Source organism: Prionailurus viverrinus, chromosome X, assembly GCF_022837055.1.
Source record: "Prionailurus viverrinus isolate Anna chromosome X, UM_Priviv_1.0, whole genome shotgun sequence".
In the NCBI taxonomy this organism is placed as follows: domain Eukaryota; kingdom Metazoa; phylum Chordata; class Mammalia; order Carnivora; family Felidae; genus Prionailurus; species Prionailurus viverrinus.
The window spans coordinates 71596086-71610609 of record NC_062579.1 but is presented as its reverse complement, the minus strand read 5'-3'; the positions used below and the strand labels follow the sequence as shown (position 1 = coordinate 71610609).

General features: G+C 36.0%; 1 protein-coding gene across 1 annotated transcript in view; it reads right to left on the bottom strand.

The window, feature by feature from the left end:
• Positions 1-234: 234 nt before the first annotated feature.
• LOC125157001 (transcription factor BTF3-like) overlaps positions 235-14524 on the bottom strand; it is a 156170-nt gene continuing 141880 nt past the window's right edge. Inside the window, exons 2-3 of the mRNA XM_047843262.1 lie at positions 1224-1230; positions 235-705 (exon numbers count right to left, since the gene is read on the bottom strand). Of these exons, the coding sequence (XP_047699218.1) occupies positions 235-705; positions 1224-1230 (478 nt within the window). The remainder of the gene's footprint in view (positions 706-1223; positions 1231-14524) is intronic.

Below are 14524 nucleotides of genomic sequence, written 5' to 3'. Positions count from 1 at the left end.
TAACATTGTTTCAAACTTTATTTCAAGTTTTCTTAAGCCCAATTAGCTGCACAGAATGAATTGTGTGTAAACAAATAATGAAAAGAGCTGCAGTGTTGAAGAGGTTGGACTTAGCCATATAATAGATCTAGATTTTATCAGATCCTGAGCAAACATTTAAAAAGCAGTCATAATATAAAACAGCAGCTCTCAGAAACTTCTTCAAGTTTTATCTTCTTCAGAAGTTGACTCAATTCACTTTGCTTCATTCTTTGAAGCTTCATCAAAATTGTACACAAGATCTAGAATTTCATCATCATCCACCTTTCTGGTAGCAACTTGTGCTTTTTCATCCAAAGATTGTTTGGGCAGAGATTCAGCCAGTCTTCTGAAACTAGTCAGACTGTTTGCATAAAGTTGGTTTAAGATACTGGGAAGCATTTCTGTAAGCTGCTTTATCTGAGTATGGCCTGTAATAATAAAAGTATTCACTGCCCACAATGCCTGAACTTTAGGGTTGTTAAAGTGGATCACTGTTCCTTGGTTTGTGAACATATTTAGTTCTTCAATACCAGAGGTATTGTTTACCCTTAACTTCTTTAAGGAGAACTGAAGTTTTTTTTTTTCATCTGCTGTAGCTGTTCTATGAACCACCTTCTTTTGGCAAGCTGTTCCTTTCCCACCAATGTGAACCTGTGCTTGCAGTTTATAACCACTAAACCAGTCCTACAAGAAATGTTAAAGGAGACTCTGAGTAGAAAGGAAAGACCATAAGTAAGAGCAGGATAAGGAAAAAACACAAAAGCCATAAAAAATACATATGTAAAATCAGTAAAGAGACTGACTGAGCCATAAACCTAGAACTGGTTGTTGGTGGGGGGGAGAGAAGTAAAGAATGAGTTCAACCTAAGTGACAACCAACTTAAAAATAGATTGCTATATGCAGAAAATATTATATACAAACCTAATGATAACCACAAACCAAACACCATTAACAGATATGCAAACAATAAAGAAAAAGGCACCCAAGTATGTCACTAACGAAAGCCAAAAAAATATGAAAGAAACCAAGAGAAATGATCAAATACTAAAAAACAACCACAAAATTAACAAAATGGCAATAAATACATATCTATCAATAAATCTTGGAATTAAATAGGATAAATGATCCAATCATAATACATAGGGAGACAGAGTGGATAAAAGAACAAGATTTTTCTATATGCTGCTTATAAGAGACTTACTTCAGACCTAAAGAAACCGGAATATTGAAAGTGAGGTGTTAGAGAAGCATTTATGATGGATCTATTCAAATGGATGTCAAAAGAAAGCCAGAGTAGTGAAACTTATATTGCACAACATAGACTTTAAAAAAAAGACCATTACAAGAGATAAAGGACACTATATAATAATAAAGGGAGACAACCAAACAAGAAGATATAAAAATTGTGAATATTTACACACCCAACATGGAAACACACAAATACATAAAATACTTAAAAATAAACTTCAGGGAACTAATAGATAGTAATAAAATAATACCAGGGGTTTTAACATCTCATTTACATCAATAGACAGATTGTCCAAACAGAAAATCAATAATGATTCAGTGGATTTGAATCCACTGGACTAGATGGATTGAACAGGCATACTCAGAACATTCCATCTTAAAATAGAAGAATACACATTCTTTTCAAGTGCACATGGAATATTCTCCAGAACAGATCACATATTAGGCCACAAAACAAGTTTCAACAAATTCAAAATGATCAGGCATACCATGCAGCTTTTCTGACCACAATGCTATACAACTAGAAGTCAACCACAGGAAAAAATCTGGAAAGACCACAGATAACATACTGCTAAACAATGAATGGGTCAACCAAAGAATCAAAGAAGGAGAATGATCTCCTCACAGAACTAGAACAAACAATCCTAAAATTTGTATGGAACCCCAAAAGACCCCAAATAGCCAAAGCAATCTTGAAAAACAAAAGCAAAGCTGGAAGCATCACAATTTCCAACTTCAAGATATATGACAAAGCTATAGTGTTCTAAACAGTATGGTACTTGGTTGATGGGAGTGGTGGGAGGGGCAAGTGGGTGATGGGCATTGAGTAAGGCACTTGTTGGGATGAGCACTGGGTGTTGTATGGACATCAATTTGACAATAAATTATATTTAAAAAGATGTACCATAAATAAATGCACTTATGACTGTAAAAAATTAAAATAAATAAAAAATTAAAAAGTATAGCTCAACATAAAAAAAAAATCAGTATGGTACTGGCACAAAAATAGACACATACATTAATAGAACAGAATAGAAAACCCAGAAATAAACCCACAGCTATATGCAGAATTAATCTTCAACAAAGCAGGAAATAATATCTAATGGGAAAAAGACAGTCTCTTCAACAAATGGTGTTGGGAAAACTGGACAGCAACATGCAAAAGAATAAAACTGGACCATTTTCTTACACCATACACAAAAATAAAATCAAAATGGATAAAATACTTAATGTGACACCTGAATCCACAAAAATCCTAGCGGAGTGGGGTGCCTGGGTGGCTCATTTGACTTCAGCTCAGGTCATGATTTTGCAGTTCATGAGTTTGGGCCCCTCATCGGGCTCTGTGCTGACAGCTCAAAGCCTGGAGCCTGCTTTAGATTCTGTGTGTCCATCTCTCTCTGTCCCTCCCCTGTTCATTCTCTCTCTCTCTCTCTCTCTCTCTCTCTCTCTCTCAAAAATAAATAAACATTAAAAAAAGATTTAAAAATCCTAGAGGAGAACACAGGCAGTAACCTCTCTGACATCAGCTGCAACAACTTCTTTCTAGATGTATCTCCTGAAGCAAGGGAAACAAAAGCAAAAATAAACTATTAACACTTCATCAAAATAAAAAGCTTCCGCACTGTGAAGAAAAAAGTCAACAAAACTGAATGACAAACCTACAGAACGGAAGATGTTTGCAAATGACTTGTCTGTTAAGGGGTTAGTATCCAAAGTATATAAAGAACTGAAAACCCAACACCCCCCCCCAAAAAAAAGCAAATAATCCAATTTAAAAAATGGGTAGAAGACATGAAGAGACATTTCTCTAAAAAAGACATCCAGATGGCCAACAGACACATGCGAAGATGCTCACCATCACTCATCATCAGAGAACTGCAAATCAAAACTACAATGAGATATCACCTTATACCTGTCAGAATAAGCTAAAATCAACAACACAAGAAACAACAGGTTTTGGCAAGAATATAGGGAAAAATGATACCTCATGCACTGTGATGCAGACACTGTGGAAAGCAATTTGAGTGTCGTCAAAAAATTACAAATAGAGCATTAAGATGGAAGTATTGGATCCAGATACCCTATCGAGAGAGAGAGAAAGAGATAGAGAGAGAGAGAGAGAGAGAGAGAGATGTTGGTGGAAGAGCTAAGATGGAAGAGTAGTAGGAGGACCCTTGGCTTGCCTGGTCCTTTGAACACAGCTAAGTGAATATTAAATCATTCTGAATACCCAAGAAATGTATCTGAGGACTCACATGACAAACTACATAACTAGAGGGAGAGAAAAGGCCACATTGTGGAAGGTAGGAGGTGCAGAGACATGATTTGGGGGAGTAATGGGCAGAAGGTGTTACAGAGGGAAGGGAGCCCTGGTATTGGGAGAGGAGAGAGACAAGCACATAAGGGATCTCTCAAGGAAAACATTTTCCCAAAGACATTGGATGGGGAAACAAGAGGGACTAATTTTCATGAGTTTTTACAACCAGCGGAACTCAAAAAGTGGAGTTTTAGAGACCAGCCATATGGCTGGTGTGGAGCCCTGAGTGCACTGCAGTGCTATTATGACAAAGGAAGGTAGATAGATGGTGCAATCTGAGGATACCCTGGGATACACTAGGAGGGATTTTTTCCCTTCTTGGAGTGAATCTCGGAGAGGTAGCATTGTTTCTCCAGGGACAAAAGAGCTGGTAGACCCATTACACAATCCCACCCCTCAGCATAGGTGCAGACACACCTGCTGAGGGTGGCTAACCTGGACCCTGGCTCTTGGCTTTTCTTTACCCTAAATTCCATATGCCTGTACTTTGGTGCAACTGCCCTTCTGTAACAAAATTGCATCAGTCCCAGCATGGCAATTCCTTTCCCTAGAGGACCAATATGTGTCCCCTTCACACCAGGTCCCTAACGTTTGGAGTTTTAAAACTCAGCCTGTCTGGGATAGAACACAAGTACACAGCACTGCCTGGTGAGTAGCCTGAACATAGAAAGGGTGAAAACAGGGATCTGAGGGATACCTAGGTCATGTGAGGGAAGAGGGTTCACTCTACCGGGAGGGTTTTCCAGATGGCAATGGGTGTGACTTCCCCTATTCAAGGACAAGAGAGCTGGCTGAAGCCATTTCTGTTCCTTGCCCCCTTCGCATAAATTAACTTCAGTAAACAGCACAGCACCAACACTCATGGTTTTACCACTTACACCAAGCCTCACTCCCCTGTGCTCTGCAGGTGCTGTTTTTCTGTGGCAAGTGTGCCTGACAACCAGCGAAATGGACTCCTTTCCTTGAAGACCAGCACAAACACCCCACTTTTACCACATGTACTGACCATAGAGTTCTGCACAGCTTCATTTCTAGTGGAAATTCCATCAGGTCACTTTTAGCAAGAATACCAGAGCACACTAGTTAAAATTTAACATACTCTGACCAACGCCCAAACAATCCCCATTGCAAGCAAGGAGAAACTCTGCAGAGGACTTACCAGAGGAAAATTTCAGCCAAAATACAGCAACAGAGTGCAGACAGCATACGCCAGAGACACTTTCTGGAGTGGCAGGCCCTGGACAGAATATGATCTCTTTTTTATAAAGCCATTACTGGGGCGCCTGGGTGGCTCAGTCAGTTAAGTATACAATTTTGGCTCAGGTCACCATCTCGCGGTCCGTGAGTTCGAGCCCCGCATCAGGCTCTGGGCTGATGGCTCAGAGACTGGAGCCTTTTTCCGATTCTGTGTCTCCCTCTCTCTCTGCCTCTCCCCCGTTCATGCTCTGTCTCTCTCTGTCTCAAAAATAAATAAATGTTAAAAAAAATTAAAGCCATTACTCTTAGGACCAGTAAAAATAACAGGATTTCCTAACACACAGAAGAAAGAGACCTACACAAAATGCCAGGATGGAAGATTTCATCCCAAAAGAAAGCACAAGAAAAGGTTATAGCCAGGGATCCAATTGAAACAGACATAAGTAATATGTCTGATCTAGAATGTAAAGGAACAATCATAAGGATACTTGCTGGGTTTCACAAAACATAGAAGACAACAGGGAGTCCCTTACCACAGAGATAAAAGACCTAAAAAAGAGTTGGGCCAAGTGAAAAATGCAATAGCTGAGATATGAAAGTGACTGGGTGTAATGACCACAAGGATGGGAGAAGCAAAGGAACAAATAAATGATATAGAAGATAAAATTATGGAAAATAATAAAGCTGAAAAGAAGAGAGGGAAGGAAAATATTAGATCACGAATGTAGCCTCACAGAATTCAGTGTCTCAATTAAGTGTAAGTGCATTCATATCATAGGAGTCCCAGAAGAGGAAGACAAAGAAAAGGGGAAGGTTTATTTGAGAAAATTATAGCTGAAAATGGCCTTTATCTGGTAAAGGAAACAGACTTCCAAATCCAAGAGACAACTAAATCTCCCACAAAATCAGCAACAACAACAAAAACTAACACCAAGACATGTCATAGATAGATTTACAAAATATAGAGATAAAGAAAGAAATCCTAAAGCAACAAGACAAAGGAAGTCCCTAACTTACAAGAGAAGACAAATAATGGTAGCAGCAGACGTCTTCACAGAACCTTGGTAGGCCCTAAGGGAGTGGCATGATATATTCAACCTGATGAATGGAAGAAATATACAACAAAGAATACTCTATCCAGCAAGACTGTCATTCAGAATGGGAGAGATAAAGAGTGTCCAAGACAAACAAAAACTAAGAGTTCATGACCACTAAATCAGCTCTGCAAGAAATACTAAAGGAGACACTTTGAGAAAAAAAGACAAAAGCAACAAAGACTAGAAACTAATGAAGAAAATCTCCAGAAATGATGATAAAACAAATAATAAAATGGCACTTAATTCATATCAAACAATAACCACGCTAAATCTAAATGCTCCAATTAAAAGACATAGAGTTTCAGAATGGAAAAAAAAAGCCCTATCTTTATGTTGTTTACAAGAGACTCATTTTAGATCTAAAGACACCTGCAGATTGAAAGGGAGGGGGTGGAGAAATATTTACCATGCAAATGTACATCAAAAGAAAGCCAGAGTAGCAATACTTATATCAGACAAACTAGATTTTAAAACAATGACTAACAAAAGATGAAGAAGGGCACTAGTTCATAATAAAGGGGTCTACCAAAAATAAGATCTAACAATTGTAAATATTTATGCCCCCAACTTGAAGACATATAATTATATAAAATACTTAATAATAAACATAAAGGAACTCATTGATAATAATACAATATTTAGTAGGGGAAGTTAACACCCCACTTACATCAAAGGACAGATTATCCAACCAGAAAATCAACAAGTAAAAAATGGCTTTGATGACACACTGGATCATATAAACTTTACAGATATATACAGAACATTCCATCCTAGAGCAGCAGAATATACATTCTTTTCAAGTGCACATGGGACATTGAGCAGAATAATCACATATTAGGTCACAGATCAGGCTTCACAAATACAACAAGATTCAGATCATACCTTGCATATTTTGTGACCACAATGCTATGAAACTTGAAGTCAGTCACACACAAAAAATTGGAAAGACCACAAATACATGGAAGTTACAGAACATCCTACCAAAAAAAACTAATGGGTTAACCAGTAAATTAAAGAAGAAATTAAAAAAAATACACTGAAACAAATGATAATGAAAACATAATGGTCCAAAATTGGGGGTATGCAACAAACTGGTCATGAGAGGGAAACATAAATATAGGACTAATTCATGAAGCAAGAAAAATCTCAAATATACAATCTAACCTCACACCTAAAGGAGCTAGAAGAAGAATAGAAAATTAAGGCTAAATCGAGCATAAGAAGGGAAATAATAAAGTTTAGAGCAGGAATAAATGATATAAAATCAATTAAAAAAGAATAGAACACATCAATGAACCAGGAGCTTGTTCTTGGAAAGAATTAATAAAATTAATATACCCTTAGCCAGACTTATCAAAAAGAAAAGAGAGAGGTCCTAAAGAAAATCAGGAATGAAAGAGGAGAGATCACAAGCAATACCACAGAAATATGAATGATTATAAGAGAATATTATGAGAAATAATATGCCAACAAATTGGAAAATTTGGAAGAAATGAATAAATTCCTAGAAAGATACAAAGTACCAAAACTAAAGTAGGAAGAAATAGAAAATTTGAATAGACCAATTAACCAGCAAATAAATGAAATTGTAACAAAAAATCTCCCAACAAACAAAATTCCAGGGCTTCCCAGGGGTGGCTTCACAGGGAAATTCTACCAAACATTAAGAGAAAAGTTAAAACTTATTCTTCCCTAACTGTTCCAAAAAAAATAGAAATGTAAGGAAAATTTCTAAACTCATTCTATGAGGCCAGCATTACCTGGATATGAAAACCAGACACTAAAAAAAATGAATTACAAGCCAATATACCTGATGAACATGGATGCAAAACTTCTCAACAGAAAATTAGCAAACGGAATTCAACTGTACATTAAAAGAATCATTCACTGCAATTAAGTGGGATTTATTCATGGGCTGGAAGTGTGTTTCAGTATTTGCATATTCACAAATCAATCAACATGATACACCATATTAGTAAAAGAAAGAATAAGAACAATAGGATTGTTGCAGAAGATATAGAAAAAGCATTTGACAAAATACAACATCCATTCTCAATAAAAATCCTCAACAAAGTAAGGATAGAGGTAACATACCTCAACATCATAAAGGCCATATATGAAAGGGATGCTTGGGTGGCTCAGGTGGTGAAGCCTCAGACTTTTGGTCAGGACATGATCTCGTGGTTTCTGAGTTCAAGCCCCATGTCGGGCTCTGTGCTGACAGCTCAGAGCCTGGAAACTGTTTCATGTTCTGTGTGTGTTTCTCTCTCTGCCCTTCCTGCTTGTGCTCTCTTTCTCTCTCTCTTGAAAGTAAATAAACATTAAAAAAATTTATAAAGGCCATATATGAAAGACACACAGCAAATGTAATCCTCAATGGGGAAAAACTGAGAACTTTTCCTATATAGGCAATAACATAAAGGGATGTCCATTCACCATTGTTATTTAAAATAGTACTGAAAGTGCTAGCCTCACTAATTAGATAACAAAAAGAAATAAAAGGCATCCAAATTGGCAAGGAAGTAGTCAAGCATTCATGGAAGACATAATACGGTATATAGAAAACCTGAAAGGCTACACACACACACACACACACACACACACACACATTTGCTAGAAATGATACACAAATTCTGTAAAGTTGCAGGATGCAAAATCAGTGTACAACATCCGTTGCGCTTCTACACACCAATAATTAACCATAAAAAAGAGAAATTAAGGAATCAATACCATTTAAAATTGCACCAAAAATAATAAGACACCTAGGAATGAACCTAACCAAAGAAGTAAAACATCTGTACTCTGAAAACTGTAGAATACTTATAAAAGAAATTTGAAACTACACAAAGAAATGGGAAAACAGTCCATGCTCCTGGACTGGAAGAACAGATTTTGTTAAAATGTATATAATACCCAAAGCAATCTATACATTTAATGCAATCCCTCTCAAAATATCACCAGCATTTTTTATAGAGCTTGAACAAATAATCCTAAAATGTATATGGAACCACCAAAGACTCCAAATAGCCATAGCAATCTTGAAAAAGAAAAGCAGGGGTGCCTGGGTGGCTCAGTCGGTTAAGCGGCCGACTTCAGCTCAGGTCATGATCTCACGGTCCGTGAGTTCGAGCCCCACATCGGGCTCTGTGCTGACAGCTCAGAGCCTGGAGCCTGTTTCAGATTCTGTGTCTCCCTCTCTCTGACCCTCCTCCATTCATGCTCTGTCTCTCTCTGTCTCAAAAATAAATAAATGTTAAAAAAAATTAAAAAAAAAAGAAAAGCAAAGCTGGAGCACCACAATTCCAGGCTTCAAATTATATTACAGAGCTGTAGTGATCAAGACAGTATGGTGCTGGCACAAAAACAGACACATATTTCGATGGAACAGAATAGAAATCCCAGAAATGGACCCACACCTATATGGCCAACTTATCTTCAACAAAGCAGGAAAGAATATCAAATGGACAAAAAGAGTCTCTTCAGCAAAAAGTTCTAGGAAAACTGGACAGCAACATGCAGAGGAATAAAACTGGACCACCACTTTCTTACACCATACCCCAAAATAAATTCAAAATACATTAAAGACCTAAACCTGAGACAGGAGAGATCACAGACGACACCTCTCTGATATTGGCCGTAGCAACTTCTTAGTAAACATGTCTCTTGAGGCAAGGAAAACAAAACAAAAATGAACTATTGGGAGTTAGTCAAGGTAAAACCCTTCTGCACAACAAAGTAAACAAACAAAACTAAAAGGCAGTCTTTGGAATGAGAAAATATATTTACACATGACCTATCTAAAAATGGTTAGCATCCAAAATGGATAAGTAACTCCTCAAACTCAACATCCCCCCAAAATAATCTAGTTAAGAAATGGGGAGAAGACATGAATAGATATTTTTCCAAAGAAGACACCCAGATGGCTAATAGACACATGAAAAGATGCACATCACTGATCATCAAGGAAATACAATTCAAAACTATAATGAGATAACACCTCACACGTGTCAGAATGGATAAAATTAACAACACAGGAAACAACAAATGTTGGGGAGGATGTGGAGAAAGGGGAACCCTCTTACACTGTTGGTGGGAATGCAAACTGGTATAGCCACTTTGGAAAACAGTATGGGGTTTCTTCAAAAATTTTGAAATAGAACTACTCTAGCATCCAGCTATTGCACTACTAGATATTTACCTAAACATTGAAAAAATACTGATTTGAAGGGACACATGCACCCTGATGTTAATGGCAGCATTATCAAAAATAGCCAAATTATGGAAAGAGACCAAATGTCCACCTACTGACAAATGGATAAAGAAGTTGTGGTATATATACATGATGGAATATTACTCAGCCATAAAAAGAATGACATCGTGCCAGTTGCAATGATATGGATGGAGCTAAGGTGCATTATGCTAAGCAAAATAAATCAGCAAGACGTATACCATATGAATTCACTCATATGCTGAATTCAGGAAATGAAACAGATGAATGTAAGGGACAAAAAAAGAGAGAGGCAATCCATAAAGCTAATTCTTAAGCATAGAGAACAAACTGAGGGTTTCTTGAGGGGAGGTAGAATGGGAGATGGGTTAATTGGGTGATGTGTATTAAGGAGTGCACTTACTGTGATGAGCACTAGGTTTTATATGCACGTGATGAATCTCTAAATTCTACTCCTATAACTTATATTACACTATATGTTAAGTAACTGGAATTTAAATAAAAACTTGAAACAAAAATTAGAAATAGAAGTACCCTATGATCCAGTATTTTCACTACTGGATATTTACCCAAAATATACAAAAACTCTAATTCAAAAGCATACATGCACCTCTAGGTTTATTGAAGCATTATTTATAATAGTCTAACTATGGAAGCAACCTGTGTCCATTGACAGATGTACGGATAAAGAAGATAAAAATACATGAATAAAAAAGAGGTGATTATATATATATATATATATATATATATATATACATATATAACACATAAATCCACATATATATGTCCACATATATAATTCCACATAAATCCATATATGTGGAATATTACTCAGCAATAATAAAGAATGAATGGAATCTTGCTGTTTGCAGGAATGTGCATGGAGTTTGTGATTATAATGCTAAAAGAAATAAGTCAGAAAAAGATAAATAGCATATGATTCCACTTATATGTGGTAAATAAAAAAAATAAATCAAATGAGGGAGGAAAAAAATAAGAGAATATGACAAACCAAGAAACACTCAACTATAAAAAACAAGCTGATGGTTTCCAGAGAGGAGGTAGTTGAGGTGGTATGTGAAGTAGATAGGGATTTAAGAGTAAACTTATCATGATGAGCACTGAGCAATTTATAGAATTGTTGAATCACTATATTGTATTCCTGAAACTAATATAACACTGTATGCTAAGTATACTATAATTAAAAAAAACTTAATAAAAAAGATATATCTTTGAATATTCAAAAATTTAAAAAATATTCTAATTTTTCTTAAATAAACTTATGAATTACATTTTATTTTATTTTTCAGATGTTGAAGTATTTGCTGTTTCCATATTTTGAAATATAATTTTTATGGAAAATTGTCTTCAGAATAAAATAAATGGGTATTGCTATACTTACCCTCAAGATTGTGCTAAACATCAAGAGAAAATTGTAAACACAATGCTTTACTCATCATAAAAGCTAAATTTAAAAGGTTTTTTTCTATAGTAAATTGTTATTAATAATTTTCAAATTAATATATAAATTACAATATCTCTCTTTGAATATATGAAACTAATTCCACCAAATTAGTTGTTTACAAATTCAAATATCATTCCCAGTACACATTCCAATAAATGTATTTTGTAAAAATAAAAACAAAACAAAACAAAAAAGTAGCAATATTGCATACATGCAAACCAATGAGGTATTTGAACTATAAGAGAATCCTAATCTCAGCAGGACATTGTAAATCTATGCTTTGTGGAGTCTGCCTGTCTGGGGAACCAGCTGTGAATGATTAAAACCTTTAAACTTGGCCTCTACTATCTTGGTTCCTTGTAACTAAGACAAAACATGTTCTTCCTTGTGATGGATTTAACTAAGGCATGTCTACATAATTCCAAAACCACAGGTTACATTAGTCAGCTCAATCAAACATCCAGTATATTCAGTGGTAAAAATCCCAAGAAATGATACATTTTTTTGTAGCTTAAAATACATTTATAAATTTTTTTCTCTTTTTGCAAGTTGAATTTTCATTATATAAAGAGAGCCTAAGGCCATGATTCCTAATCGAGTTTGTGTAAAAATTCAAGTTGTCTCAAAGAATGTCAGGAGCTGTCAAACAATTCTCTAAACAAAATTATTTTTAATTCATTTCAAATCACAAAATATGCCAAACAGAATAGTTATTGGAAGGCAGGAACTCAAATACTTTGTGTCACAATTTCAAAGCAGACCAGGAATAAATGATCCAGCCCAAAACCGTTACAGAGCTATTTTCTCTCTGTCCTTATTTTTTAAGTTTATTTTCTTTGAGAGAGAGAGGTGAGAAAGAGAGTGGGGGAGGGGCTGAGAGAGAAAGAGGGAATCTTAAGCAGGCTCCACACTGTCGTCACAGAGCCCAATGCAGGGCTAGAACTCACAAACTGTGAAGGGCGCCTGGGTGGCTCAGTCAGTTGAGCATCCGACTTCGGCTCAGGTCATGATCTCACTATTCCTGGGTTTGAGCCCCGCGTCAGACTCTGTGCTGACAGCTCAGAGCCTGGAGCCTGCTTTGGATTCTGTGTCTCCCTCCCTCTCTCTCTCTCTCTCTGCCCCTAACCCACTTGTGTTCTGTCTTTGTCTCTCTCAAAAATAAATAAACATTAAAGAAAAATTTAAAAAAAAAGAACTCACGAACTGTGAGATCATGACGTGATCTGAAATCAAGAGTCAGAAACTTAACTGACTGAGCCACGCAGGCCCCCCCTATTTTCTCTCTCTTTAATGTTGAGTAGTGAGGTTTTCAGAAATGATGGTGAATCATGCTGATTTTTAGTGGTGTGTGTGTGTGTGTAAATGTGTTTGTTACACTACTATTGTTTTTGTTGATAACATTTCAGAAAATGTCCATTCAATGTTTGTTATATTATTTTGTTATATTATTGTTGTTGTTGACACTTTAGAAAGTGTCCATTCACTATCGGGGATTTGAAAAGAATTCTAGTTAGTAGTTATGGTTCCACCCATATGCAGGGTGGTATTTTTGTGCAAAAAAACAACTGCAGTAGGACTCTTGATTGCAAGTGATAGAGACCAATCTGAAATTAGTTTGAATAATGAATGGATGATGATGATGATGATAGTGATTGATGATGGTAATACATTTTAAAATATTCTTATTTACAAACTAAAATGTCCAAGAATATCTAGCTATAAGCAGGTGCAAATACAGGATCTTAAATACTTTCATCAAGACATAGCCTCCTTACATCTGGCTTAGATTTTATCTGCACTCGCTTTATGTGCTTTTCCCTGTGACAACTTTTCTCCATGCAGACAGACTCTTCCTAGTTCATGGCAACAACCACAGGATTACTTCTACAAGCTGGCAACCTTAACACAAAAAAGTAACCCCCAAAATCCTAGAGTTCACTCTTATGATCATGTCCATGTGAGTGAATAAATATCTATGATGTTGATCAAGCCTGGGCCATATTCCTTCTTCTGAGACCAAAAAATCCGCTGAAACCCCATGGATTAAGAGAACTGGTGGATGATTGTTTCCTCATAAAAAATGAGAGTAATGCTAAAAGAAAGTTATGTGAATAATGGTGTTGGGCTGGTAAAAAGAAAATATATTTGCTTAAGCAATGTACTAGGAATATTCTGTATATGCATTGATAGTTCTTCACACATACAAAAGTATATCTAATGCACATATAATAATAATCTTAAGTATTTATTAGACAACTATAATATTCCAGGTACTGTGCTTATTCAGCTTCCCTTCCAAAAACTTTGAGGGATAGGAGAGGAAGCTGTGGCTATGTTAAGATGGAATTTCGTTGAAGCTGAGGATCCTGGATAAACAGGGTGAGAGAAAGAACATGAAAATATTCTGAAGCAAAGGCACACAAATGGAGCAGAGAAAGACATGCTTTAGACTCTAAAATAGTTCCAGCAATTTTAGGCAATTTTATACATGCTGTCTATAATCTCACAACAAGCCTATGTAAGTTTTATTACCCCATTTTACAGGTGAAGAAACTGGACTCAGAAAGGCTAAATGATTTTCCCATAAGCAAATAATTAGAAAGAAAAAAGCTGAAATTTCAACACAGATCTGTATAGCTTGAAAACCTGTACTCTTCCCACTACATTAGTCTACTATGATAATTTATATTGTACTTGTTATATACAATTTTATATAAACGGATAAAATATGATACTTTGATACTAAGAAGTTAAGATGGCTTGAATGTAATCTAGGTAGGAAGAACTGACATATGAAATCTGACAATAGCAAAAACAATATTCTATCTTGGAAGCAAAGCAGAGTAGATTCTCTCATTTGACAAGACTGTTGACAACACTAACCACATTAACATCCCAGCATACCCTTGATCTCATCATTCCACCCCTTTGTTTTCAAGATTACTAT